The following is a 25,575-nucleotide window of genomic DNA, read 5'->3' on the forward strand; positions in this document are numbered from 1 at the left end:
CGCGGGGCTGGGCGCGCCAGATCTGTTGACTTGTTCCTATAGCCCAATTGCAGCCAGTCTCGTCCACACGACGGTTATGCTTGGCTCACAGGCTAGATATCCATCACTCCAGAGCCTCTCATCACTGTCTTTCCAGCATCTTGCGTGTCACCAAGGACTCTCTTTGAGCGCGAATCTCTACTGTTTCAGTCTACGTGCTTGTGAACGTGTGAGGATGAGTGGGATGTCGGAGTTTGATTCGCGAGGCGCGTGGAAAGCAACACCATCTCGGTGCTGCCCGGCCAAGTGTCCATCCCTCCGTACAGCCCTCATCATCTCTGTCATCACATTACCCACATCCACCCCTCGCCCTCCGCGGGACACTTCACAATGGACTATCATCTCTCCACCCTCTCAAACACCCTCTCCACCATCCGCTCGCTACAAGAACAGCTCCTGAACAATGGCAGCCCACAGCCCTTTACCAATGCCTTTCTCTCCTCTCAGCAGCCCGACTCATTCAACAAGGCCGTAGACCAATTCATCCGCGATACCAGTCCTCTCGAAAAGCGTCTCTTCCACTTTCCACCCGTCGGAGGCATGTTCGACGAGGCTGGCAAGGATGGACAGCACGCTGCTTCGGGCAAGAGGGATGTAGAGGAGGAAGCGGCTGATATCGCGGCGGAGATTGTGCCTAGAAAGCCAGAAGTGAGAAACGTGTCTATCCCTACGCCGCTCAGGTCCACCACGGCCACTTCTGGTGGCAGAGGAGCATCCTCTAGGTCGGGTCTTGGCGCTACGGGAGGTGCTGGAGGTGCAAGCAGTGAGGCCCTCATGGCCCAATACGACGCTCGAGCTCTCCTCGTGGCAGCTCAGCGTCTCAACGAGAATTACCAACGCCTTCCACGCAACCGAAAGCACATCCGTATCCTCCTCAAGAAGCACAACGAGTCTGCTGGACAAGTCGAGGGAAACAATGTCCAGGCTGCCAAGATTGAAGAGGTCCTCACGCGCATCGCAAACGGTGAGGACGTCTCGAGCTTGGAAGAGCTGCCGGCGCTGTTGAGTAATGGAAGTGAAGGAGGCGAGAAGGTCAAGGCTGAGGAGGAGAAGAGGAAGAGACAATTGAGAAAGCTCAAAGAGCTCAGGGAGAAGGCGCAGAGAATCAAGGATGAGCTCAACAGAGAGGAGATGGAGGTGCTGGCCTTGGAGGAGATGAGGGAGGAGCTGCTTCAGCAGGTAAGTCAAGCGCACAGACTGAGCGGGAAGTCAGATGATACGCACTGACTCACATAGTCACGCTCTTCGTTGCATTGTGAACTCTCAGAAGCGAGCCTTGGCCGGACAGAGGGCCACAGCCAGTGGGTCCGGCTCCACGGCTGGCTCGGCATCCACAGCTGCTCGCAAGTTGGCAGGTGGTGCTCCCCAAGCTGCGAGAGGCATCCCACGGCCAGCGAATGCTGCCACTGCCGCCAGCTCCAAGCAAAGCTCTACAGCTACCCGCAACTCGGAAGCTGTCGCAAAGGTCTTCTCCACCGGCGCTAAAGAGAGGGGCAGCATCTCTCCCGCAGAGGAGATGAAGAAGAAGAAGGTCACTCCCACTGCCACTCCTCCTCGTCCGGCTAGCACGAAGAAACCTGCTGGCATTGCTTCCTCCTCATCTCCAGCAGCGTCTTCTCCGCTCGCCGCCAGAGACACCGAAGACGATGTCACTGTCCGTTTGAAGCCAGAGGAGATTGCAGCTGCCAAATCAGCTGTTGCAGCGAGTGCCTCTCCCAGAGCCCGCACAGAAGGCCCCGGCACACCTCGTCGAGGCGGAGCTGCTGCTACCGCCGCCTTAGCCTCAGCAGGCACACCAACGCGCTCCACACCCACCCGTGCCACTCCTCAGAAGAAGACTTCCCGCGATCCAGAGGCGACGGACGAGCTGGAGCGTCTTACAGAGAAGATTTGGGACGCCTTTGGGGAACATCTCCGCTTCTTCAACCCTTCCCTTGAAGCAGCCGACTTCTCTACCACTCTCGGCCTGCTGCGCAAATCCATTGCCGCAAGTAGCAGCAACACCGCTCCTTCTGGCTCTTCGGATCCATCGGCTGCAAGAAAGGACGATGCCAGCTCCGTCACCTCTTCCGACGCTCCTTCTTCCAGCAGCGCAGGCTCATCGGCAACTCTCACTGGCAGTGCCGGCGGGCAAGGTGGAAGTGTAGCCGCTCCAACACTGCAGAGTCGCTTCTCGTCCCTGATCCTTCTGCAGCTCCTTCTCTCTCCTCCACCTGAACACTCCATTGATTTCCCCGCTCTCAAGCTCAAGGGCAAGGAATGGTTCGATGGTTTAGAGCAAGCCGATAAGGCTGCGGGACCTGAAGGGGCAGGGGCGGTCGGTGAGACGGAAGATGGAGAGGGGCTGACTACAAAGGCCGTTTATGCCCTGGTTGCCAAGAGGCTACTGCGCGTCAGGCGAGCGGCAGGTAAGGCTAGAATTGGATTCAGCTGATGGGGGGGAAGTCAGTAGAGAAGCCGATTGAGAGAGAGAGCAGCGGAAGGATCCAGACACCACCACCGCCTCGCCTGAGAAGCTTTTGTTGTACATGTGATATTGCCTTGAAATGCGAAGATGCGTCACTCTCTCAGTGACCCTACCTACTTCTTGCTCTTCTGTTGATCGTCTGCCAATTGCACGCCCATCTTGACCGCTCCCAGCAGGGCCGTCAGCTGAATGCGTTCTGATCCACCGGTGGAGAGACGATGTCTATATCATCGAAAGACGGTAGGCGAAGCCAGCGACACTGTCAGCCATCCTTCAAGCTTTGCTGCCCATCTAGCTCGCTTGCCCTTTTACTAGTCTGCCTTGTCACTCACTCGATCTGACCCAGCTGGTCTAGCAGGTATACGCGACTGGCGGCTGGCAGCTTGAGCGTCATGAGGAAGTCGTAGATGCCCGAGACCATATCTGCGAGCGCCATGCCTTTCTGCACCTTCATCGTCGTGATGTCTATGTGTGGGAGGCGATGTACGATTGGTCAATGCTCCCTCTCGCTGCAAGATACCCCGCTGGTCTCGCGCTACTCACTCTGGTAAGCCGAAGTAAACTCGTCGTTCATCATGCTTGTGACAATCGCCTCAATATCTGCTGGGTAAGGATTACCCGTGCAGTTATACACTGCTGCCTCATCGATGCGATCGTATGCTGCGTGACAGGCCTGCAGGACATTGAGAGCTCTCCTCATGTCACCCTTTGACAGCTTGAGCAGCGCTTCTTTGCCATCCTGCGTCAGGTTGACACTGGTAAGGAGGCGAGGAGAGGGCATCAGTCTCGACGTCTGGCATCTTGTCGCCTCCTCGGATGACCAGTGACTCACTTCTCTCGCTCAATGACGTGCTGCAGTCGGTCGTCTACCTGATCCAGCTCCAATGGGTTGAAGCGGAAGCGAGTGCAGCGCGATTGGATGGCAGGGATGATCTTGTTGACGTAGTTGCAGATGATACAGAAGCGCACGTTGCGGGTGTATTGCTCGATCACTGAACATACAGGGAGCAGGTGTCAGCCATGTGCTTCTTGGCAAGGTAGTCAATCGTAGCATGACGCAGACTCACCTCGCCGAAGGGCTCCCTGTGCTGCTGTAGTCATTGCATCGGCCTCATCGAGCACAATGAGCTTGTATGCGCTTGATGTGGAGCTAGTGAACACGTGCAATGGGGATGAAGTCTCAGATAGGAAACGCTTTGGGCTTCTGAACATCCGCATGTACACACCTGAAGACATTCCTGGTGCTGGCGAAGCTCTTTACTTGCTCTCTGACAACCTCGATACCTCTCTCATCCGAAGCATTGAGCTAGAGTGAGCGGACACACGATCATGTCAGCTCAGCGTCAAAGGTTTAGACGCTACCCCTCTGACGCCTCGGCTCACCTCCAAGACATTCTTCTTCCACTCATCGCCGTATATCCTCCTTGCCATTGCCAAGATGGTACTGGTCTTTCCGGTTCCTGGAGGCCCATAGAAGAGCAGATGTGGCAGACGGTTCTTCTCGATGAACTTCTCGACTGGGAACGAGGAACATTGCATCACCGTAGCAGGATTCAGAGGGATCAGCTCTCATCGTGTCAGGACGTGGCTAACATCGGAAGCTCACCAGTGGCTGTAATGTCTTTATGCGAAACGAGATCATCTAGCGTTGTCGGTCTGTACTTCTCCACCCTGTGAAAAGTAGACGAGAGCGTCAGGATATGGGGGCGCCTGCATGACAGATGACAAGCAATTGGCTGCTCACCATGGCAGGAGGTCTTCACTGTCTGTCGCATTGGCTTGAGCGGCTGCCAAGGTCGAAGGAGCCTCCTTGGCCTTGCCTTTGCCCTTTGAGGAGGAAGCTGCTGGTGCTGTGCCGCCATTGGGGACTTCGGACGAACTGCCGTTGTCCATCTCGGCGTCGTGATCGTCTTGAGACATGATCTTGGAGTGCAAGGAGGGTAGTGGGAGCTAAGGCACGGGCAGCTCGGGTGGAAGGTGTTACTCAGTCTGAGCCCGCCCGTTCAGGCGCGGAAGGCGGCGGACAGTCTTTGATGAGCGCGTCGTGCGGACCATCACGCAGCGTGTGTGCCTGCCTGAGCTTCCTCACCACTTCTCGCGCACACCTTCATCGCAGCAGAGTCGCAGTCAAGGCAGCATACATACACTACTTGACAACGGCATCGAATGGCTCGTAGAGGATATCTGACCCAAATCGGCGTGGTTCTCAGCCAAGAGCACCACAGCTGAGCAGGCCCCACTGTGCAGCCGACGGAACGGAAGGGACACGCCGGCTAATCAATGTGGGCGAGGCAGAGTGACTGCGCGCGTCTGCCTCCGAATTCGCTCCGTGGGGATTTTCAGTCGTGGGCCTCGCCTTGGCTTGCCCTTGTCCTACCATTACCTGACCCTCCAACTTGTTCCCCTCGTAGGAAGAAGAAGAAGAAGGTATTAGCAGTAGAGAAGTAGGTCTGAATCCCATCAGACCATTCTCCTCTCCCCCCTTCTCCACCCCTCCTCCTCCTTTTTCGCTCCCTGTTCGTCTCGGAGCTCTTTGGAGAAGCAGAGCTTCAGGAAGAAGCAGCAGCAGGGAAACCGTATCTCGGTCACCTCCCTCTTTCTCCCCGGAATCTGCCAGCAGATCCCGTGATTCAGGAGTCGTCTGTTCTTATCCATTCTCAGCGGCTACACCTTTTTAAAATCGGTCGGCGTTGCTTTGCTGAACACCATTACGAACGACTTCCCCAGCCGAAGCCCGTTCTTGCTTCGACGTCTGTTCTCCAGACACCTCATTGGACGATCTTTCTTCGTCTACGCATCCTCAGTTGCACATCAGTTGCAACTCAGTCTCTACAAGGGCAAGCCTTTGTCACTAGTTCCATAGTCGCGGTTTATACCTCTCTTGTCATTGCCTAGCAAACACTCGAGTACCTGTTCCGCTTGCCTCAATCTAGACCGCAATCATCTCTCCCCTCATCAAGCGCTCCCACGCCCACACATACACGAAGTATGAGCAGTTCCAACGACGGCTCATCTCAAAAGCAGCAAGCAGCATCCCCGGCAGCGCAATCTCCAGCCGCTTCAGCATCCGGCAAGGCCTCGTCAGGTGTTGCCACCCCCCCAGCTTTCAACTACGCAGCAGCTGCAAAGTCCAAGCAGCAGGCTGCGAACAATGGAGCATCTACCTCTCCCCCCGCTCCAGGGTCAGCTGCAGCGGTGAATGGCAGTGGCAAGGCGGCTTCCAGTACTACGCCCGCCAGCTCGAGTAATCTGAACCCTGCCTCCACAGGCGCTCCCAACGGCGTCGATGGAGCGGCAGGCAGGAGGCAGACTGCCGTCAGTATGCCCAAAGCTGCTCCAGGTGGTGCGAGACAAGGTGAGTGGAGAATCGATTGTGATGTACAGCTTTTGTGCTCGTCGTGGCGATGACAATGCTGACAGGTCTTCTCCTCCACTCTTTCTGTCGATGCAGGGCCAGGTGGCATCAACTTCGGATCAGTCCACGATTCCAGTGCAGCCCTCTCTTCCTCTCCCGCTGTGCACCCAACCTCCGGCGAGCATCTCCAAGGCGACAAGCCTGCTCTTTTCGGGTCAGTGGAAGCTGCTAAGGACTCCTCGAGCGAGTCAAAGCAAAAGGTCGTTGGTTTTGCAGGCAAAGAGTCGACTCCTCGTCCACCGATGGATTTCCAGAAGCTCTTCCAAGGAGGCGGCAACAAGGCTGGCGCTCCTAAGCAACCAGTTGCTGCCGCACCGGTAGCGCAGGAGCAGTCTACATCTTCAGGGCCAACCCCAGCTTCGACTGCAGCTTCGACTGAGCCGAGTGTCGACGCCTCTCCAGCGTCTCGTGGCTTGTCCGCTCCTGCTGCCAACCCTACTTCTACTCCCAGCGCCAGATCGCCTGGCATCGCCAATGCCACTCCCACTTCTCAGCATGCAGGAGCTAGGCCTTTTGAGCCCCAGCAATCGCCTTCTCCATACAACCACCAGCTGAGAGCACCGGCATCTGGAGGTCTGCCCCAATTCCATCCTCAGCAACAGCAGCACGGAGGTCCGCCCCAGTACCAGCAGCAGCAGCACCGTTCGCCTCACATCGGAGGTTACACTCCAGGCATGCAGCAGATGATGGGTGCCGGTCAAAACCAATGGCAGCCACAGGGTCAGCACCAGATGTACTACCCTCACATGTCCGCATATGGCTACCACCAGCAGTACAACGGCGCTCCTGGTCACCATTGGAACCAGCAGCAGCAGCAGCCGGATATGTCGCCGCGTGTGCCTGCTTCGCCCATGGCTCCTCCTCCCTCCTCGGCGTCGCTCGCACCATCGACTCCCGCGAACATGTCATCTCCCGCATCTAGCAGAGCCCACGCTGTTCCCTACTCTCCATCGACCATGCCAAGCAGTGTCAGCTCTCCTCAGCCTCATGCAAACCATCTAGGCATGGGTTACCCTCAAGGTGCTCGCGCTCCGCCTTTCGTGCACAGTGGCGCTGGTGGCTACGGAAACCACGCCCACACTCCATCGGGTTCGTTCGGGTCCGGCCCCGGCGCAAACCCAATGATGAGCCCAGCTGCTCGTCAATTCGAACCTAACAAGCGAGCCAGCAGTGCTATCCGCATTGTGAATCCTGAGACGAAGGCTGCCATTGACATCAAGTCTCCGGCACCAGCAGCTCCCAAGACGAGCGTCACACCGACTGCGACTAGCACATCCTCTCCTGCTCTAGCTCCAGCTACCGCTGCTGCAGTCCCAGCCCCCGCCACACCTACGAACAGGCCGACCCTGCCGGTCCGCACTGATTCGCCAGCTACTCAAACGAAGGCGCCCAGAACTGAGGCCAAGAACATCGAGACAGTCGAAGGCTTCCAGGCCAGGGTCAGGGCTCTTGCTGACAAAAACAAGCAGGACAGAGCCGCAGCCGCCGCTGCCAAGGAGCGTGAAGCTGCCGACGAGGAGGCGAAGAAGGCGGCCGCTGTGGCAGAAGAAGAGCGCCAGAAGAAGGTCGCCGCTGATGCTGAGGCAGCCAAGAAGCGCGAGGAGGAAGAGGTTGCGGCTCGCAAAGCTGCTGAAGCAGAAGCCGCCTCTCGCAAAGAAGCAGAGGAGAAGGAGCGCGCTGCCAAGGAGGAAGCAGAGAAGAAGCAGAAGGAAGCTCGGGACGCCGCCGAGGCGCAAGAAAAGGCTGCCCGCGAAAAGGCTGCCGCTGAGACTGCTGCTGCAGAGGAGAAGACCGCCAAAGAGCAAGCTGCCCGCAAAGAGGCGGAGATTGCGGCCGACAAGACTGCCGAGAAAGAGGCTGCTGCTGCTGCTCCTGCATCTGCCAACAAGGACCTTCTCACCGAGGAAGCCAAGCTCGATGCACAGGAAGCTGCCACTACCGGAGAGAAGAGCGGCGAAGAGGCCGGCAAGGACTCTGTCGCTGCCCTCGCCACCGCTAGGTCTGTCGCCGACATCGAGCGCATGGCTCGTGAAGTTTCCTCAGTGCCTTCGACACCACTTGAGGGCAGTTCATCGCGTACCTCGATGTTCCCTCCTGTACCTCGGACTCCCGGCACCCCTGGTTTCGCCAACTTGCCCGCAAAGCCAATGGCCTCGATGTCAAATGCTGCCAACAACAGCGGCAGCATCGTCCTGGACAGCGCTCAGCTGGAGAAGCGCAAGCGGCCCCAGCAGCTTGACACAGCAGCTGCCCAACGTAGCGGTGAAGGTCCCAGCTCGAGTGATCCTCCCATCTCTGCCGCTTCAGCTACCCTTGGGTCAGCTCGACCCATTGAAGATCTGAGCAAGGTCACATACCCCGGAAAGGTCCAGTCGCCTCGCAAGGAGCTCAATGAAGCTGCTGCTCCGGGCAAGTTCAGGTATGACCGAGAGTTCTTGCTGCAATTCATGAACGTCTGGTCTGAGAAGCCTCAAGATATGCCACCCCTCGCCTCCATTGGTATGGAGCAGGGACAACCTGGTGCTGGAAGGGCTTCGACGAGCGGTCGCCGAGCTTCTGGTATGGGCTCTGCCGCAGCCGGAGGTGGACGTGGTGCAGCCGGACTTGGACTTGGACTCGGTGCTCCGGGCGCTTCAGCATTCGGACGACCCGTCGCAGGTGGTGCCATGGGTACATTCTCCCACCCGGCCAAGACAAGCGAGGAACGATTTGCTCAGTCGACCTCTGGCCTGCGAGGCGCTCCCAGCAGTGCCTTCGCCAGCTCGGGACCAATGGGCTCTTTCAACGCTGGCAGCCGGACACAGCCTCTGTCTCGCGGTGGAAGCGGTTCTGCCGGTGCCCTGCCGTCGAGGGAGATGATGGGAACTGGAGCTCCTGCTGGTAGCCGTACACAATCGCGACGTGGACGGACTCGCGAGCCTGGTCAAAGCCGAGGAGAGAGGGTCAACCCACCTGAGAGAGGTGGACCTACGATTCCTATGGATCAGGTCGCTCCTCTCGCAAACTCCGAGTCGAGATGGCAGGCCGGCACTGGCAGCAAGTTGACCAATGACTCGCCAGAGCTGATTCAGCGTAAGGTGAAGGCTTTGCTGAACAAGCTTACCGTCGAAAAGTTTGTCAGCATTTCGGATCAGGTTCTGGACTGGGCCAATAAGTCCGTCGACGAGACAGACGGCCGGACATTACGACAGGTCATCGCTCTCATCTTCGAGAAGGCGACTGACGAAGCAGCGTGGTCAGAGATGTACGCACAGTTGTGCCGAAAGCTCATGGAGAAGCTGAGCCCCGAGGTTACAGATGAGAGCCTGAAAGGCTCAGACGGCAAGCTCGTCGTCGGAGGCGCTCTCTTCCGGAAGTACCTGCTCAACCGTTGTCAAGAGGACTTCGAGCGAGGATGGGCTCACCGTGATGCCATGGTAGACGCTGCCAAGAGCAAAGAGGCCGAGGACAAGGCCAAGAAGGACAGCAATGAGAAGACCGAGGCTGAAGCCAAAGAAGCCGCTGAGCGTGGCGAGAAGACGGAGGAGAAGGAGGCGGAGCTTCTCTCCGAAGAGTACTACATTGCTCAGAAGGCCAAGCGAAGGGGTCTCGGTCTCGTGCGCTTCATTGGTGAGCTGTACAAGCTTCAGATGCTTACAGAGAAAATCATGCACATCTGTATCGTCAAGCTCCTCTCCAACACTGCTGATCCGGAAGAGGAGGAGATTGAGTCGCTCTGCAAGCTGCTCACCACCATTGGTCGACAGCTTGACAACGAGAAGGCTCGCAGCCATCTCAACATCTACTTCCAGAGGATGAAGGACATGACTCAATCGGAGAACGTCAATTCGAGGATGAAGTTCATGCTCATGGATGTCATCGAGATGCGAGCAAACGGCTGGAAGGGCAAGCAGGAGAGTGCCGGACCCAAGTCCATTGCGCAGATCCACGAGGACGCCGCCAAGCAGAAGCAACAAGCTGAGCTCGACATGGCCAACCGTGCGCGTGGAGCTGGTCCGCCATCCCGTGGCGGATCACGGAGAGGTCAGCAACGTGGCGACATGCCCGGAGGCCAGATCGGACCCGATGGCTGGCAGACAATGGGTAGTGCACCGCCGCCTCGTCCTGCCCGTGCTGGTGACTTGGCTGCTTTCGGCAAGATTGAGCGAGGTGGTTCGGGTCGACCCTTGTCATTGGGCCCTGGACCAAACAGCGTCTTTGCAAAGAAGCAGCAGAAGTCTTCGGAAGATGGCAGCAAGCCGCCGTCAAGGACCAACTCCTCTGCGAACATGTTTGAGATGCTCAACCAAGCGGAATCGTCGGAGCAGGCAGGTGCTGCCGGTGCTGCTGGTGCAGCCGCTGGAGGTGAGGAGCCTCAACGGCCCAAGCTCAACTTGGCTCCACGCACTAAGCCTATGCCCGTCGAGGGCGGAGAAGAGAAGGAGGCTGGTGAAGCCGAGGAAGATCGAGAAGAGGAAGGCGACGCTGTGCAAATGTCAGATGACGATGCCAAGCGCAAGATCGGCGAGGACGTCAAGGAGTTCCTGGAGATTCGGAACGTCGACGAGGGAGCCCTTGCTATGGAATCTCTACCTACCTCGCATCGCGCTGCCTTTGTGGGCAAGCTGGTTTCGACTGCTCTAGACAAGAAGGTGGATCTGGTGCGCGTAGTGGGAGAGCTCTTGGCCAAGATTCGAACCTCGCAACTGATGGACGAGGCTGCTCTGGAAGAGGGCTTCACATTAGCCGGCATTGCGGACTTGGACGACATGAGCATCGATGTGCCGCAGGTGTACAACCTCATGGCCATCCTCCTGGTGGATTCTGGTCTACCAGAGGCCTCGCTGAGCAAGCTGGCCGAATCGATTGTGGGCGAAGGTATCAAGACACCAAAGGACAAGCTGCTGGAGAAGGTACAAGCCGAAAGGGAATCGAGGACCTCGTAGACGAGAGGGTGATGGACAATCTGAGTGACAAGTGGAGGATGCTTTCTGGCCCATCGAGGCATCGCTACTGGCATGCTCTCAAGACACCTTTTCAGGTAGCGCTTTCGCTTTCTTTGCCTTCTTCTGCTCCTCCCTTTCCTCGTCTTCCTCACTCTCCATTGCTTTGCGTCGTGTGCCTTTGATGTTCGTCTTGAACTCATGTTGCCTCTTGTGGGCGAATCAATCCTCATGCGTCAGACATTGCCCCGTGTGCCGGCCGTGCGACACTGCCGTGAGTCTTGGCTGGCTGGCCGTGGCGCGGCAGGCGGCAGAGGCAGGCGGCATTCGCCGACGCGCCCGTCTGCCTGTCAGTGGGGCTGTCCTGTCGTGGGATGCCTGGGGAGAGAGGCTGAGTGGTGGATGGATCTCAATTTTAGCGTCGTCGAGGTTCCCGCCTTGCATCCCTCGGCCTGGTCAGCGGTGTGGGATGTGAATGGGTGGATGTGCGATTCTTGTCCTTCTGACTAGGATGTCTAACCTTCCATCGTAGCCTCCTCATCTCTGCTTGCCTCGTCCTTGTCGGTATCCTCCCTGGTCTCCTCGGCTTTGGTCATCCAGCCAGTGGCAGCAGACAGAGTGCAGCTTGCGCCCCGCGTCGTCTGTGCGGAGAAGCAGGGCACAGGGCCGCGGCGGGCCGTCGTGGTTGCTCTCACCCAAGCACACACACACCCACTCACACCCAGACATGTCCGCCGCTCCGATTCATACCATCCCACCCCTACTCCCCCATCGTCCTCCCTCCACCACCACGACCTCGTCCCTATACCAGCACGACGGCAACCCAAGGCCACACTCTCCTTCATACCAATACCAACAACGACGAGATCAGACCCCTTCGTCTCCCTACTCCACCTACACCCCTCCCTGGACAAGCCCTCCCAGTGCTTCCACTCCTATTCCCGGTGCCCTTCCATCGCGCAATAACCCCCAGCAGACCGCCGCACACCCATCCCTCACTGCTGCCAACATCCGATATCTAGCGCCAAGCCCACAACCCCTGCCAGGCACAAGTCCAGGATCAGGATCAGCGACAGGCATCAGCGACGTCAACTCCAACGAGGCAGAGGGCGGTCACCTCGCCGCTGGCTTCTCTCAGCCTCCGTACCGCTCCCTCCACCATCAGACGTCCCAATCCCATATTGCTCGCTCCCTGCATCAGGATTCAGCCATGGAGTCCAACTTCGCTACTCCGTCCGACTCGTCCACAATGAGCCATAGCAGCGGCAGCAACACAAATACTCAAAATGATCACCCCCGGCCCTTCCTCAACCCTTCCTCCTTGCATCGTACATCGACGGATAGATCCAGGCCATCCCCCAACGCTGATGCCCCCTCACTGGCAACGGGAGTGCAGTCTACCGCTGGCAATAGTCCCATTACCTCCTTTTCTGGCCCAGGTCCTACTACGCCAGGCTCCAGTCACCTCCATACCCCCACCGCACCCACATTTGCCTACGCCGATACCAGGAGCGCCAATCTCCCAGGGCAACAGCCCACCTCGCCGAACACGCCGTCAGGACCGACCCTACACAGATCATCACCTTCACTGGCTGGAGGCATTCCAACCTTCAATGCCGCAGGTACCACACTTGGCGGATCGCCCTCGGTCGAAGTGATCCCTACGACTTTCGATGAGGCCACGCTAAGGGCCCTTTGTGATACAGATGTAGGTCTGCCTCTGCTCTACGAGCGGATTAAGCAGTCCATGACTTCATGTCGAGAGGCAGCGTCCTTCTTCAAGAAGCGCGGCGTGGCAGAAGAGGAGTATGGCCGTACGTTGCAGAAGATTTACAGGTCCTCACTAGAGTCCTATGGCTCGGCCGACGGCAAGGCGGGAACATTCGTCTCTTCATGGCATAACATCTTGGCTACACATGAGCATCTTGCTGATGGGAGAATCAAATTCGGGCAGCGCCTAGGCGAGATGAGTGAGGAGCTTAGCAATCTGGTCAAGGAGATAGATCGGAATCGAAAGAGCGCCAAAGAGACAGGGCAAAGACTAGAGAGGGGGCTGATGGATGCTGAGGCCAGCGTAGAGAAGGTAAGTGTAGGCAAATGAATTGAAGGCGGAGGCGTATCAAGTACTAATCCATTTGCCCTTACATTCCACCCTGGTCGCTGTCAGGCTCGGTCACGCTTTGAGTCTGCTGCTGAGGAGCTGGAGCGTGTACTACTACTCAAGTCAGGAGAGTCGGCCAAAGGTGGAGAGCTGGCAGCTCAGCACTCCTCTGGTGCGGTCGGACAAGCAGCAAGTAAAGGTCGCTCGTTAGGCAAGGCCATGACCAAAGGTGGCATGCTTTTCAACAAGAAGAATCCACAACAGCTCCTGAGACAGGAAGACGAGATCCGGACACGGACATCACAGATGTCCGACGCCTTCAGGAGGGAGGTGCTTCAGACACAGCAGATGCGGCAAGAGTACTTCAACCTGCAGCTGCCGAGAATCTTGAGGAGTCTCAAAGAGACGGCAGAGGAGATCGACAATGGGCTGCAGTACCATCTGAGTCGTTATGCTTACCTTTTCGAGACGACTGTGCTTGGTGATGGCATGACAGTGACGCCCGTGGGAGCGGCAGCGGCACCTGTAGCCGAAGGAGGCAGTGGTCAGATTGGTCTGAAAGCAGCAGCGGAAGCCATCGACAACAGGTCGGACTTCAAGACTTTCATGCAGAACTACACAATCCTTCATGGCAGGGACTACAGGGGACCGAAGCGGGAAGGCCCTTACGAGGACGGATACATGCCACCGAGCATGAACGGCATGAGCTCTGGACCTTCTGGCATGGTTGCGAGCAGCGCTTCTTCTTACCAGCTCAACAATGGTCGCGGCTTCGGCCAACAGCCTTCCTCATCGAGCATCGGAGGTGTGGGACCCAACGCCTCGACTTCCTCGCGGCCCATCTTTGGGGTGGAACTCGATATGCAGATGGCAAGAGACAACGTGGACGTTCCCGGTATTCTGGAAAAGTGTGCTCAGGCCGTCGAGACGTTCGGAAAGGAGAACATGGGCATTTACCGTCTTTCGGGTACCACGTCCAAGGTGCAGCGTCTCAAGGCCAAATTCGACGCAGATTGGACCGCAGTGGATCTATTCGAGGACGCAGAGGCGCTGAGCGATATCAATATCGTCTCTGGCTGTCTGAAGCTCTGGTTCCGTGAATTGCCCGAGCCTTTGCTGACATGGGACCTCTATAGAGGCTTCATCGAGTCGGCCAAGGTGGAGAATGATCGACTCCGGCATATTCGTCTGCACGAGGTGGTCAATCAGCTCCCCGACGCTAATTACTCGACGCTCAAGGCTCTAATGTGCCATTTGGACCGTGTACGCGCAGAGGAAAGTGTGAATCAGATGGGCGCAAGCAACCTCGCCATCGTCTTTGGTCCCACGCTGTTAGGTCCACCACCACCGGGGCGCTTGCAAGACAGCAACGGCGCCGGCGCCGGCGGGCCTGACGAATTGAGCACATCCATGTCCGGCCTGGGCATCGATGCAGGCGCCAGCGGCATGGACGATCTCTCCACCGGCGGTGTAGCGGGTGGCTCCAGCGCTTTAGCGGATATGCAATACCAGGCCAAAGCCATTGAGACGATCTTGCTGCACTACAAGGACATTTTCCTCGAGGATGATGAAGTTGAGGAAGAAGAGAGGGCGAGAGCACTTGCTAAAGAGCAGCAGGAGGCGGTACTTATGCAGCACTCTCAGTCTTAGCGAGCTACCGTGGACATACAGAGAGAGAAGGGAAATGCAGTCACGGTCCATCACAAAAGCAAAAGGGGAAAGGAAGAAGATGAAGTGCAATACAGGCCAAGGGTGGGGCAAGGGGGGGTGGGAATGGGGGGATGGGCAGGTCCGACTTGCACTTGCGCCCCCTTTTCTTCATCTTCATCCAAATTGTTCAATATCTCCATGCGTCAGGGCCTGATTCTGACAAGAACGAAGGGAATGCTATCTATCTGCCTACTGCTCGCGATCCGGAAGTCTCACCGCTCGACTGCACATCCTTCTCCAGCTGGTAAAGGGGGCGGGGGAGGGGGGGGGGGGGGAGCCGCCTTCCCCAATTCCCCCGTACCCCCCGCACCTGGGGTCCGGAGGCGGGGTCCCCTCTGTCACCCAGCACTGTCTCTCTCTCTCTTTTACTCTTCTGGTTTACCCAAATCCTTACACTACCACCCTATATGTGGTGCCCTGCATCCATTTTGTCTATACGCCTTTGCGTGAAAGATGCCCTTCGGGGGGGGGGGGGGGGGGGGGGGGGGGGGGGAAGACCACTTTGAATAGCCACGTGGCCCCTCCGAGCGCACAGCAGGCTCTGAACGGGAGGGTTATATTGCGCGCGCATACTTTAGGTTTTCATCTTCGGCCATAGGACCTTGAAAGCACCGCATCCCGTCCGATCTGCGAAGTTAAGCAAGGTACCGTCCAGTCAGTACTGCGGTGGGGGACCACGCGGGAATCCTGGATGCTGAAGTTTTTGCGTTTTGCTTTTAGATTCTCTTCTCCTTTTGCTACCCAAATGGTTGCCTGATTGCTACTGCTTTTCACTACGATGGCTTTGCTTTGCGGTGTCCAGCAGCCCGATCGCTGAGCACGAAGCAATTCGACGGAGATGCGAGGCGCGATTCGCGAATTCCGCTGTGGTGGGAACCGTCTTTTGGCTCGTTTGAGTCGGCCTTTGCCCTTTCCCAGGACCCATGACCAATGACCAGGCTGGAAGCAATCGTACGTCCTGTGGGACGAAAGAATTCTACTAGGCAGGAAATCTACTTTGTCCTTTCACTTCAATCTACAGTATCCTTTGATAAGAAGCTGGTCTTCGCCTCTCGTTCACGACTTTGAGATAAGAATCGCCTGCCCCGGATGCAGTATATCACCCATTTCACGGTGCTGGTGTTTGTCACTGGGCTGGTGTCGAGTCTGATGGGTGCATCGGCCGCACCCTCAAGGCTCGACGATCGCACACTGCGACCGCAGGCTGTACTTCAGGAGCCTAATAAGCCGATAGCGGACATCACTGCTCCATACCTACAGAGGTCTGTAGGCACGCCATTCTTTGACGAGAAGCCTCTGCTGATACGAAGCTGGTCATCAGATCTCGATGCCCGAGTTCAAGAATCGCAGCGCCCTCCCCCTATTCTGGTGCCACCGAAAAAGAGGCCATCCTTACGAAGCCCAGTCACCCCTGATAACAAGCCCAAGTTCAAGTCTCTGGCGAAGATCTACAAGAAGACTGCAAACGTCCTTACTTGCCAAGTTCCGAGCCCTACGACGTCCACACCAGGAGCGTCTTCGGCTTCGTCCTCCAAGTACCCTCCTCCCCCTCCCAACTCTTCGCGCGAGTACAAGTACGGCAAGCTGGTCTCTGGGGGAAACAAGAAGTGGCTGAGCCTGATCCGTTCAAAGTGCAATGCAGTGCGCTACAACGTTCGCTGGAAGAAGGGTGGATCGTAAAGGAGCCATGGGAATGGCCCATGAGTTGCCATGGCAAAGATTTAGGATGTGCAGTTGTCTTTGCTTCGCTGTATGACGCCCCAATACTACGATCGAAATCCTTCGGCAAAGTTTACCCGTTGCGTTTGCCATTTGGGTCCCTGCGCGAGGTCTTGAGAGTCGAACTTGAATCTTCACATGGACATCGGTAGTCAGCAATGTTGAGGGCGTCGAATTTTTTGTGCATTGCTGAGAAGAAACAAAGACGGATGTGTCACCATAATGATGTGCCTTGCTGCCTCGCAACCTCCCCTTCTACTCTTGCGTGCTACGAGGCGCACAAGATCCAGTCAACTCTCAAAGAGCTTGCCTTCTATCTCGCGCCTCTGATCGCTTCGAGACTGGCTCTCGACACGTCCTACCCATTCAACGCTCTTTCCATTGACCACCTCGTGACTTGCTGCAGGCCTGCAAGTCCCACTGACGTGACGCTCTTCCAAAGACTACCTCGGACTTCTCAGATGCTTTTCCAGAATTGTCTCCTTTCGTTGCTGCCTGTCGTCCTTCTCGTAGCATGTCATCCCGTCTCGTCTTCGGGGCGGCTCAATGGCGTGCACCCCACTCCTATGGACGGTGAGGCTTCTCGCTACTCCAGTCTGCAGGCAGAGCCTTTACGAGATCCTGAAGTGCCGTACCTTGCGCTGCCTCTCACTAAGAGGGCCGGAACATCCTCATCGAGCTCCGCCAAGGAACAGTACAAATCAAGACTTCTCACCGATATCTATGCTACCACTACTAGACTCACGACGACGCCAAGTCCTTCCAGCTACCGACCCCTTGTCATCGGAGCGCCTCCGTCTTCCGACAGCCCACCCAGACGTCGTGGCCCCCTCAGGCCAAACCTCAACTTCAGGCCTCCTACCTCTCTGTCTACCTCGTCGTCCTCGTCAGACTGGCCTCCTCCTCCTCCTCAGCCCGGAAGCAGGCGCAAGGTGGTTCTACCCTCCTCCTCGGGCTCTGATCCATCACCACCCTTGCGCGGCGCCAGAAGGCCCGGCAAGAGTCCTGCAAACTCACCTACATCCGGAACGCCTTCGTCATCCTCTGATTGGCCGTCGCCGACACGCGAGTATGGAGGTCCGAGCAAAGGGCTCCTCAAGTCGCTCTTCTCCTCGGACGGCTCCCGATCCCGATCCCAGAAAAGTCGCTCTTCGTCTCGTGGCCCTGGCAGCCCAGGCAAAGTCATCGTGCTGTCGTCTTCGTCTTCTCCTTCTCCTTCGGCGCGCCCTTCGTCTTCCTCGTCTGAGTGGCCTCGACTACGTCGCATCTCCGGTGCAGGCGGTCGACGCAGATTTCACCTAGGGCCAAGCTCATCTTCCAGCGCCTCCTCTCCGACTGCACATTCGCCTTCTCGAGCTGGTAGCCCTGCCCGCCACGCACGCGGGAAGAGTCACGAAGCCGAGGGATCGACGCCATGGTCCTCGTCTGCCAGCTGGTCACCTACCCATTCCTCACCACCACGTCGTAGTGGCTCTGCGCCTCGCACCTACAAAGCGCTTAGAATCAAGGCCGACAGTCCAGAGCTGACCGTCAGTGGATTCATCGGTAAGAAGCCGCGCACGCCTCGCGGGGAAAGGAGAAACAGGCGTCCCTCGTCGACGTAGCTTTAGAACAGTTGCCGAGCCTGGCGATAGTATTGCACCGCCTTATCTCAATCAAGCTCGATGGCACCTTCGTTTGGACCCGCCTTGTGCCTCTTCTGCCTGCTGTCGTCTCCATTCTCGTCCCCAACAGGCCGCTTCTTCTGCTGTGATTGACCTGCACCATTCTCCGTCCCATCGTCACCCGCCTTCCTCTTCTTGCTGACCAGCGTAGGCATAGCTTCCATGACTTCGAAGCCATCATCCTTGTCACCGTCTTCGAGATCAGATTCGTCCTTCTCGGCCTCGGGCAGCTTGGGCCGGTCGCTCAGCTCAGGAAGTTCGTCCGCCTCCAAAAGGACCTTGATCTCGCCTGCTCGCAGACCGTCTCGCGGAGCGCAAAGTACCAGGTGGACGGTCCGCTTCTTGCCGTCTTCGTCAACGAGCGTCAAGAATTTGCCAGTCTCGACTCCGAGATCGAACAAGGTCTTGGGATGGTTGTCCTCGAAGTCCATGTCTGCCAGGAGTCGACTGCCCTCGTAGATGCCCAACTCCTCATAGCCAGACTCGTCGTCCATTCCCAAGCCGCTTTCCTCACGGTTGAGCCTAGTGTGAGAGATCACAGCTCCCAGGCTGGTCGTTCTTGGGTCGAGAGATACAGGGATGTAAAGGTCTTGACAGACTCCACAAGCCGGGTTCGGCTTGGGAGGTGCGGATCCGGTGAGAACAAACCGGTTAGACCTCCCCAGCATCACGTCGCGAGCTTTGAGAGAGGTAGCAGCTGCTCCCTTTCGGGTAGCGCCCAGCATGTGCACAGTCTGCAAGACCAGAGCTCCAGAGATGATGGCATTCGTCGATGCAATGGCGGGAATGATGTTACCAGCCATCTGCTTGATATCGAAGCGATTCTTGGTCTCGATGGAGTAGATACGAGACCGGAGATTAGACGAAGCAGTCACAAAGTCCAAAGCGTCGGAGTCATCCTTGTCAAATGAAAGTGGCTCAGATGGGTTGGCAGCAGACCGGAGTGCCAGAGCGTTCAAGCTGTGGGCACCAGAAGCGTGAAGTTGCGTCAGGTGAGACATACTCTGCGGCTCACCTCATATAGAGCCTGACTCACCTCGACTCGAAAAGATCCACCGTCTCCTTGAGACCCAGTTGAGTTTGGTCCTTCAAGCCTTTCCTTGTCTGACTGTCGGCAGCTGTCGCCATGGCGTCTGCATATGTGATCGGTGTTGGCTTAGTGCGATTCTTCCACATTTCCTCCATGCTCAGCAGCCTCTCAATGTCATTTTTGAACACCTTGTCGAAGACTCTTTGAGCAGCTCCCTCTGTACCTAGGCTAGAGCGAAGGTTGCTCATCTCCAGTGCTTCCTTGCGCAAGGCGCTAATCTCAGCAGCTAGGGATCAGGAAGGCGACGGCAGTCAGTACGAGGCAAGTCATAGCTTGTTTACGTTGAGTTACGTACAGTTGCCTCCATCTGCTTCTGCTTTGTCCAGCTCGGCTCCTTCAGTCTCGTCATCCTCTCCGAAAAGTTGACTATAACGGGTGAGGTCAGACGAAGCTCATGAGCATACATCGAGCGAGCGGGGTCCGCAGCACTACTACTCACTTGAACAGCCATGTCTTCGCCCATACGACACAGTGGATGGGTGTTGTCGGGGTAGAGCGAATGGTACAGACTGGGAATGTCTTTTGAGTCTGCTTCTCTGTGCAATCGTAACAGGCCATGACTCCCTGAACGATGTCATTGTACACGGTGTACACGGTCAGCGAACCGTGTGAGATCTTGCCACGCTTCGAAAGCGGCACTAACCTTCAAAATAGGCTGCACTTGCCCCAAGAACCCTGTGGTCCCGCTCTCCACCAATGGTACGTTCGTAGCAATACACATCCTGTTCACCCAGCGTCTGGCATCTAAGTTGTCTAGTGCGTTCAGAACTACGTCGAAAGTCTTGAAGAACTCGTACCCAAATTGAGGCTCTTTGATGTTCGCATGTTGAGGCTGAATTTGAATGGAAGGGTTGAAGGAGGATGCCACGGCAGAGGCGACCAGCGCCTTGGACTTTTTGATGTGGGACTTGTTGAACAGGAACTGGCGGTTGAGGTTCGATAGGTCGATGGTGTCCAAGTCGATCTGACGCAAGAGCACGGTGAACAGAGCGTCAGACGTCGCCGTCCGTGCAAGAGGTACTATTCTCTACCCTACTCACCACTTGCACCCCCTTGACGCCAACAAGTGCGAGGTTCTTCAGGACCTCACACCCGATGCCTCCTGCTCCAACGACGAGGACCTTTGCATCTCTGAGTGCCTGTGCATTGGGCAATATGGCAGTGGGATGTGCTAGCCTCTGAGTCGAGGCAGACGAGTGCGAAGACGATGACGCAGCGGCGACTTCAGCTGTCATGGCGATGTGGTAGCGTGGGCTGGGAGAATGACAAGAACGAGGAAGACAAAGAAGCGGAAGTAGGACTGACACACAAGAAGACTTGGACGAGGCGCGACTCCACACGGACCTCGTCCTCCGCTTCCCGCCGCGTTGCTCGGTGGAATGGCCCGCTTGGCTGGAAACTCGTAAGGGATCAAGCTTGCCACTCGAGGCCATCAAAGGACCAGCAGAATGGGTTGCGGATCGCAGTGAGAAGGTCACGGAGGTCGATTGTCAGATCCTTAGTGCCCTCAGCAATGACACCTGGCGTGTTGCTGGTCTGGGGTCAGGTTGCTCGTGGCTATCAAGGCTCTTGCCCACGTAGCAAACAAAGCTGCTTTGGAGCAGCGCTGCTCGTAGCGCCAGCTTCGTCAGCAGTGAGATGGCTGAAAGCAAGGTAGTGGACACTAGCATTGCTTTTGCGTAGTATGGGCAAGTACATGTGCTGCCGCTCTCTGCTGTCCCTTCCAATCTCCCTCGCACTACCATCTGATTCACCTACACTTCCTCAACGCTCTCGATCGCCTATCCGCTCAGCCTCCTACTGCAGAAGCTGGTCTTCTCAGATAAATTGAAGATAGTCACTTCGTTCTTCCCTTGTTCAGCCACTGACAATCATGAAGCATATCACCGCTCTTCAGGTGCTCTTCGCCGCCCTCTTGGTAGCCTTTCAAGGCGAGACGTTGGCCCATCCGGTCTTCTACGCGCTTCAGATGCGGACCACCCCGGACACCCTGCCTGCTGCAAGGCCCTACCCCATCTTGCCGCGCTTCCAGCTCGAGCCAAAATCCTCGACCGATGGTTCGGCCCAGTATACGGTCTCTCTGAGATCACTTCTGCTCGATGAGGCACGCAGGCGACAAGAGAATGGAGAGGAGGAATCGAAGAGGTTCAAGCCGGAAGATTTCTTTCTACACCCACCCCCACACCGCCATGGCCGACGACACGTGCAGTAGCATCTAACAGGGTTGAATGTCCATGGAGCAGCAGCTGCTGTGTGCCGGCGCTCTCTGTACATCGGAACCATTTGCTTGTGACATTGTGAGCCATGTGAGATACAGACATTAGAAATCCCTCGCTGCATAGTCTCTTTCCGTCCATCTGTGGCCTGAAGGGGGCGTGCGTAGGGGCGTGCAGCAGGCCGTCCGCACAGAGCCCAGAGACCAACACTTGCGCTTGTGACCCATCCTTGTCCCCAATCCTTCAGTGAGATCTCATCCATACACCCCCATCAATCATGGATCTCGAGCCTTATGCTCTCACCCATGCTGAATCCGCCTCTGCGGCTTCGACTGCCTCTTCGAATGACAAAGGAAAGGGTAAGGCAGCAGCAGAGGGGGAGGGAGGGGCTAGTGTGGATGTGCAACCCGCGGAAGAGCTCCCTACGATAGAGCAGGACGTCAAGCAGCTCGTGCAGGGCGTCAGCTCTTGGTGGACGGGCTTCAGCCAGAAGGTGAGCATCCAGCTGCATAGATCTGCCTTCGATGCCTGCATCCACTGATCGCGCTGCTCTGCTTCGTTGTGCTTGCCTCGCCCTCTGATAGTCGCAGGCCCAATTCACACAGGCTCAGCAACACATTGCATCCCAAGGCGGTATCGTCAACTATGCCAAGAAGGAGGCCAGCAGGCTAGAAGCTCAGCTAGAGGAGACGAGGCGCAAAGCAAAGGAGAAGAGGGAGGCAGAAGAGGAGGAGGAGAGGAAGAGAAGGTCCGAAGAAGCAGACAAAGTCAAGGAGCAGGGAGCGGACCAAGGGGACGAGGAGGCACAACCTAGCTCGAGGGCGGCACGATCAGGCGATAGCAAAGTCGAGGCGGGTGAGTCTGGTGAGAGCCTCTTTGACGCCGACGAAGCCTCGAATGCCTCGGAGACTGCTACAGGGCCGGCTGCCCCCCGTCAAGCCTCTACCTCTACCTCTCCGACCTCTTCCTCGCCCTTTGCAATGGACAACAATCTCATCTCGCGACTTCAGACGCTGTCCTCCGATCCGCGGGTGGCCTCGATACAGCAAGATCTTTCATCACGTCTCTCCTCTTCCTTCAATCTGCTGAGCAACACCTTTGCCCCCGCCGCAAACAACACTAGCAGCAGCAGCAGCAAAGAGGCAGGTGTGTCTACGGGCAATACTACAACCGCTTCGCTCTCATCGACTCTGCAGGACATCTCATCCACTCTTTCCAAGCTCTCTGGTCCTGAAGCGAAAGCCTATGCGCAGAAGTATCTCAAAGCCTCTGAGGAGCTGGTTGGCAAGATGGGAGAGGAGGTACGAGTCGTCGTTGGCGATCTGGTCAAGGTCGTACCCCCTCCTCAGGCGGAGGGCAAGCAAGGAGCGTCTTCGGCTACGACTGCCGCGTCTGCTGGGCCAGAGAAGTCGAAGCAGGAGCAGCAGACTTCAAAGGCTTCGTCAGAATTTTCATCTTGGGACATGGCAGACAGAGCAGAGAAGACTGAGGGCGGAGCAAGCGGCGTGAGCACAGGCACAGCTACTCCTTCTGCCTTTAGCAGCGTCAGTGCGGATCAACCTGCTGCTTCTGCGCATACGGAAGAAACAAAGCCGTCAGCTGGGTCTGACAATGAAGTTTCTGGCATGCTACCCTCAGCCCCTTCAGAGTCTGGCTCAGGAAAGAAAGCGGCAGAGGAGGCAGCAGAAGACAGTGGTGAGGACTCTGATTGGGACTAGCCGCGGGAGGGGAGGATGGAGAGAGCTCTTCAAATTCATTCAGCGATCTTTTGTATGCTCTCAATGTTATTAACGTCACCTGCTATGCAGAGGATGAGACAGAGTTTGTGAGGGGTAGTATGGGAAACAGGTAGAGTCCATGATTTCTCGACGAGAAGGGGAGCCGGATATTTTACACGGAGTGAGGGACAATAGGAAGCACAAAAGGGGCGAAGGAGCGATGGGCGTACGACTCGACTCGATCCAAGCGGTTGCAGAAGCAGTCCGAGGAGAGGAGGTGGATGGCTCTACAGCCCATGGGCTCGGGCGAGATCGCTCCGAGCTTTCAGGTAGAGCCATTGAAGGCGTCTCTTTATTCTACGAGAGCCTCTCATGCTTCCAAATCCCTCTTTCCCTTTGTACCACTGGGAGTGTAATAGTCGGGGAAGTACAAGTCGATGTTACCGACGATGTTGTTGGTGACGACATGCTCGGCCAGGATGTCCTTGTACTCCTGCGAGCTGACAGTGAGCCTCCAGTCTTGCTTTTCACCAGAACGGTATCCAAGGAATTCCGCGTAACCCTTGGCGCTGAGAGCGAAGCTCTGCAGAAGTTGACTCGAGTCATCACTGTAGGAGCAGTCTTCAAGAACGAAGTTGGAGTGCTTCTTTCCCTCCATTGCATGACGAGTGATGCACTTTCCAGGAGTAGATGATAGTTCAAAGTGGCCTGGACCGCTCGAGCCCGCAGGGGCGGGGCCCATGAAGGATTGAGCCTTGTTGGACACGCAGGTCTTGAAGGTGAAGTCGTGACCGGGCACCTCATCGCCATTGGCGCGGGCGGTGTGCAGGATAGGCAGACCATCCTCTGTCTTGGGGCCAGTAAAGGAGATGTTCGCATACAGTCCGTTGAGGTTGTATTGGAGGTAGCCAGCGAAGTGCTGTTAGTGGAGTGAGAGCAGAAGAACAGAAGCGGCACAGTAAGCTTCAAATGGTCATGGTAAGCCTGGCCTGCCTGCAGAGGGCGTACTTACCGTAGTGCAAGTCAAGACGCCAACGTCTCTTTCCTCTACGTCTCTTGCTTCAACGTCCTCTGAGTCGACCTCCCTTGCTTCGACCTCACTTGCTTCTACATCCCTTGTTTTGACCTTACTACCAGGCACATACGTGGGGAAGTAGAAGTTGAGGTTGTTGATGATGTTGTTCGTGTCGACGATCTTGGCCAAGACATCCTTGTACTTTTGCGAGCTAAGGCTGACCTGCCAGTAAGGACTGTTACTGTCTTCATGTCCGAGGTACTCGCCGTATCCCTTTGGGCCAAGGGCGAAGCTCTGGAAGAGCTGACTGGAGTCATCGCTGTATGAGCAGTCGTCGAGTACAAATTCGGAGTGCTTCTTTCCCGGAATCGTACTGCGCGTAATGCACTTTCCAGGGGAAGAGGTCAGCTCAATGTGACCCCGAGCCACCTCGCCGCCTTGAATGGAGCCAGTAAAGGACTTGGCTTTGTTGGAGGTGCAGTTCTTCATGGTGAAGTCGTGAGCAGGAACCTTGTCCCCATTGGCACGCGTGCTGTGTAGGATGGGCAAGCCATCCTCGTTCTTGGGGCCGGTGAAGGAGAGGTAGCCGTAGTCTCCACCAACGTTGTACTGAAGAGGGCCAGTGAAAAACTATTACGATGAGAAGGAGAAGAAACAAAGCGACATGGTGAGCCTCAGACCGCTCTGGGGTTTGGTCTTGTGACCGGCATATCTACTTACGGTGGTACAGGTCAAGACGCCCACGTCCTTTGCCTCGAGGACGTCCCTTGAGACGGGGGCGGCGGAAGTGAGCAGGGCCGAAGCGGCAAGGACAGTAGCGAACGCGTTTGCAAGCATGCCGAATTCAGTTGCGAATGTAGGGCGCTATGGAATACGAAGGGGCTGGAGCAAGTGCGGATTGATAGGACTGATTGTGATGGAGATGGGGAGAAACTGTCGTACCAGGACGGACAAGGGCCCGACGTTAAGTAGCTGTCAGTGGCCATGACCATTGCTCCCAGCCTCCCCTGACGCCTCGCTTCATTGCCTCCTGTCAGCGCGTCTAGGAGGATGTGAATTGCTCCACACAAGGTTGCCTCTTGCCCCGCAAAGGCAGAAGCGCCCGGTCGAGCATGAGCAATCGTGCAGCTCTGGAGGGCACAACGGGAGTCATGAGCACCGACCGTGACGGTACACCGTGGTGGTATGGCTGTGCCTTCTCCTGTCCGTGCGCTCATGTCTCACATGTGCAATGCTACTCCGTAGTAGCCTCACGGCCCCCTTGCAGTCCTACGTGCTTCCCTGGCGCATTATGCTCAGCCTTGGTTCCATTGAGGCTCCTAATGACGAAGGGCCGGAGGGGCGCGTGCGAAGCAGCGACTCATCGTCGTCCAGGGAGGGGGGCACAGAGAGGCTTGGCGGGCGAAGGCAATGTGACGCGTCCCTTTGTCGAATTCAAGAGGAGCTTGATTCGCGAGGCCAGGCGCTCCGGAGATGCAGCGACCGGCCGATAGGGCCTC

The 25,575-nt window shown here is 56.8% G+C and overlaps 10 protein-coding genes across 10 annotated transcripts; 7 read left to right on the plus strand and 3 right to left on the minus strand.

Annotated features, from left to right (window-relative positions):
* Positions 1 to 316: 316 nt before the first annotated feature.
* BCV69DRAFT_281714 (hypothetical protein) lies at positions 317 to 2,624 on the plus strand. The gene is made up of 2 exons (XM_025492077.1): positions 317 to 1,218; positions 1,307 to 2,624. Exons 1-2 carry the CDS (start codon positions 370 to 372, stop codon positions 2,471 to 2,473), a joined length of 2,016 nt encoding a protein of 671 aa, XP_025348947.1. The 5' UTR covers positions 317 to 369; the 3' UTR covers positions 2,474 to 2,624.
* On the minus strand, positions 2,547 to 4,569 carry BCV69DRAFT_155548 (putative RFC3-DNA replication factor C, 40 kDa subunit). Its single transcript, XM_025489382.1, has 9 exons — positions 4,251 to 4,569; positions 4,113 to 4,177; positions 3,890 to 4,023; positions 3,733 to 3,812; positions 3,574 to 3,656; positions 3,339 to 3,498; positions 3,050 to 3,261; positions 2,839 to 2,971; positions 2,547 to 2,728 (listed from the first exon to the last, which is right to left on the minus strand). Exons 1-9 carry the CDS (start codon positions 4,424 to 4,426, stop codon positions 2,620 to 2,622), a joined length of 1,152 nt encoding a protein of 383 aa, XP_025348948.1. The 5' UTR covers positions 4,427 to 4,569; the 3' UTR covers positions 2,547 to 2,619.
* A 662-nt stretch (positions 4,570 to 5,231) lies between these two features.
* Positions 5,232 to 10,945, plus strand: BCV69DRAFT_155575 (hypothetical protein). The gene is made up of 2 exons (XM_025489383.1): positions 5,232 to 5,861; positions 5,958 to 10,945. The coding sequence occupies exons 1-2, from the start codon at positions 5,495 to 5,497 to the stop codon at positions 10,844 to 10,846; spliced, it is 5,256 nt and encodes a 1,751-aa protein (XP_025348949.1). The 5' UTR covers positions 5,232 to 5,494; the 3' UTR covers positions 10,847 to 10,945.
* A 345-nt stretch (positions 10,946 to 11,290) lies between these two features.
* On the plus strand, positions 11,291 to 14,704 carry BCV69DRAFT_281717 (RhoGAP-domain-containing protein). Its single transcript, XM_025492078.1, has 2 exons — positions 11,291 to 12,926; positions 13,011 to 14,704. Exons 1-2 carry the CDS (start codon positions 11,571 to 11,573, stop codon positions 14,592 to 14,594), a joined length of 2,940 nt encoding a protein of 979 aa, XP_025348950.1. The 5' UTR covers positions 11,291 to 11,570; the 3' UTR covers positions 14,595 to 14,704.
* Positions 14,705 to 15,273: 569 nt separating this feature from the next.
* BCV69DRAFT_281718 (hypothetical protein) lies at positions 15,274 to 16,450 on the plus strand. The gene is made up of 2 exons (XM_025492079.1): positions 15,274 to 15,327; positions 15,375 to 16,450. Exon 2 carries the CDS (start codon positions 15,744 to 15,746, stop codon positions 16,332 to 16,334), a length of 591 nt encoding a protein of 196 aa, XP_025348951.1. The 5' UTR covers positions 15,274 to 15,327; positions 15,375 to 15,743; the 3' UTR covers positions 16,335 to 16,450.
* Positions 16,451 to 16,939: 489 nt separating this feature from the next.
* Positions 16,940 to 17,977, plus strand: BCV69DRAFT_298001 (hypothetical protein; the record flags this gene model as incomplete). The annotated part of the gene is made up of 1 exon (XM_025494175.1): positions 16,940 to 17,977. The coding sequence occupies one exon, from the start codon at positions 16,940 to 16,942 to the stop codon at positions 17,975 to 17,977; it is 1,038 nt and encodes a 345-aa protein (XP_025348952.1).
* A 47-nt stretch (positions 17,978 to 18,024) lies between these two features.
* BCV69DRAFT_246849 (hypothetical protein) lies at positions 18,025 to 20,362 on the minus strand (the record flags this gene model as incomplete). Its single annotated transcript, XM_025490228.1, has 6 exons — positions 18,025 to 18,997; positions 19,074 to 19,353; positions 19,423 to 19,493; positions 19,567 to 19,691; positions 19,771 to 20,091; positions 20,168 to 20,362. The coding sequence occupies 6 exons, from the start codon at positions 20,360 to 20,362 to the stop codon at positions 18,025 to 18,027; spliced, it is 1,965 nt and encodes a 654-aa protein (XP_025348953.1).
* A 407-nt stretch (positions 20,363 to 20,769) lies between these two features.
* Positions 20,770 to 21,599, plus strand: BCV69DRAFT_281720 (hypothetical protein). Its single transcript, XM_025492080.1, has one exon. It carries the CDS (start codon positions 21,001 to 21,003, stop codon positions 21,337 to 21,339), a length of 339 nt encoding a protein of 112 aa, XP_025348954.1. The 5' UTR covers positions 20,770 to 21,000; the 3' UTR covers positions 21,340 to 21,599.
* Positions 21,451 to 23,246, plus strand: BCV69DRAFT_155708 (hypothetical protein). Its single transcript, XM_025489385.1, has 2 exons — positions 21,451 to 21,836; positions 21,928 to 23,246. The coding sequence occupies exons 1-2, from the start codon at positions 21,621 to 21,623 to the stop codon at positions 23,059 to 23,061; spliced, it is 1,350 nt and encodes a 449-aa protein (XP_025348955.1). The 5' UTR covers positions 21,451 to 21,620; the 3' UTR covers positions 23,062 to 23,246.
* On the minus strand, positions 23,247 to 25,110 carry BCV69DRAFT_155687 (hypothetical protein). The gene is made up of 3 exons (XM_025489384.1): positions 24,797 to 25,110; positions 24,074 to 24,706; positions 23,247 to 23,980 (listed from the first exon to the last, which is right to left on the minus strand). Exons 1-3 carry the CDS (start codon positions 24,911 to 24,913, stop codon positions 23,432 to 23,434), a joined length of 1,299 nt encoding a protein of 432 aa, XP_025348956.1. The 5' UTR covers positions 24,914 to 25,110; the 3' UTR covers positions 23,247 to 23,431.
* Positions 25,111 to 25,575: the final 465 nt, after the last annotated feature.

The sequence above is a fragment of the Pseudomicrostroma glucosiphilum genome, assembly GCF_003144135.1.
Source record: "Pseudomicrostroma glucosiphilum strain MCA 4718 unplaced genomic scaffold BCV69scaffold_4, whole genome shotgun sequence".
NCBI classification, from domain to species: domain Eukaryota; kingdom Fungi; phylum Basidiomycota; class Exobasidiomycetes; order Microstromatales; family Microstromataceae; genus Microstroma; species Microstroma glucosiphilum.

What these genes read in the sequence shown, in the direction of transcription:
- BCV69DRAFT_281718 (XM_025492079.1), top strand. Translation starts at nt 15,744, where the DNA reads ATGCAGTATATCACCCATTTCACGGTGCTGGTGTTTGTCACTGGGCTG.
- BCV69DRAFT_155687 (XM_025489384.1), bottom strand. Translation starts at nt 24,913, where the DNA reads ATGCTTGCAAACGCGTTCGCTACTGTCCTTGCCGCTTCGGCCCTGCTC. An exon ending in GCGTCTTGACCTGTACCACC is followed by an intron (nt 24,707 to 24,796) that starts GTAAGTAGATAT and finishes TCATCGTAATAG; the next exon opens with TTTTTCACTGGCCCTCTTCA. An exon ending in GCGTCTTGACTTGCACTACG is followed by an intron (nt 23,981 to 24,073) that starts GTAAGTACGCCC and finishes CTCCACTAACAG; the next exon opens with CACTTCGCTGGCTACCTCCA.
- BCV69DRAFT_155548 (XM_025489382.1), bottom strand. Translation starts at nt 4,426, where the DNA reads ATGTCTCAAGACGATCACGACGCCGAGATGGACAACGGCAGTTCGTCC. An exon ending in GGAAGAAGAATGTCTTGGAG is followed by an intron (nt 3,813 to 3,889) that starts GTGAGCCGAGGC and finishes CGCTCACTCTAG; the next exon opens with CTCAATGCTTCGGATGAGAG. An exon ending in AGCACCAGGAATGTCTTCAG is followed by an intron (nt 3,657 to 3,732) that starts GTGTGTACATGC and finishes CGTGTTCACTAG; the next exon opens with CTCCACATCAAGCGCATACA.
- BCV69DRAFT_155708 (XM_025489385.1), top strand. Translation starts at nt 21,621, where the DNA reads ATGGATCTCGAGCCTTATGCTCTCACCCATGCTGAATCCGCCTCTGCG. An exon ending in GGACGGGCTTCAGCCAGAAG is followed by an intron (nt 21,837 to 21,927) that starts GTGAGCATCCAG and finishes GCCCTCTGATAG; the next exon opens with TCGCAGGCCCAATTCACACA.
- BCV69DRAFT_281717 (XM_025492078.1), top strand. Translation starts at nt 11,571, where the DNA reads ATGTCCGCCGCTCCGATTCATACCATCCCACCCCTACTCCCCCATCGT. An exon ending in CTGAGGCCAGCGTAGAGAAG is followed by an intron (nt 12,927 to 13,010) that starts GTAAGTGTAGGC and finishes GGTCGCTGTCAG; the next exon opens with GCTCGGTCACGCTTTGAGTC.
- BCV69DRAFT_155575 (XM_025489383.1), top strand. Translation starts at nt 5,495, where the DNA reads ATGAGCAGTTCCAACGACGGCTCATCTCAAAAGCAGCAAGCAGCATCC. An exon ending in TCCAGGTGGTGCGAGACAAG is followed by an intron (nt 5,862 to 5,957) that starts GTGAGTGGAGAA and finishes CTGTCGATGCAG; the next exon opens with GGCCAGGTGGCATCAACTTC.
- BCV69DRAFT_281720 (XM_025492080.1), top strand. Translation starts at nt 21,001, where the DNA reads ATGAAGCATATCACCGCTCTTCAGGTGCTCTTCGCCGCCCTCTTGGTA.
- BCV69DRAFT_281714 (XM_025492077.1), top strand. Translation starts at nt 370, where the DNA reads ATGGACTATCATCTCTCCACCCTCTCAAACACCCTCTCCACCATCCGC. An exon ending in GGGAGGAGCTGCTTCAGCAG is followed by an intron (nt 1,219 to 1,306) that starts GTAAGTCAAGCG and finishes GTGAACTCTCAG; the next exon opens with AAGCGAGCCTTGGCCGGACA.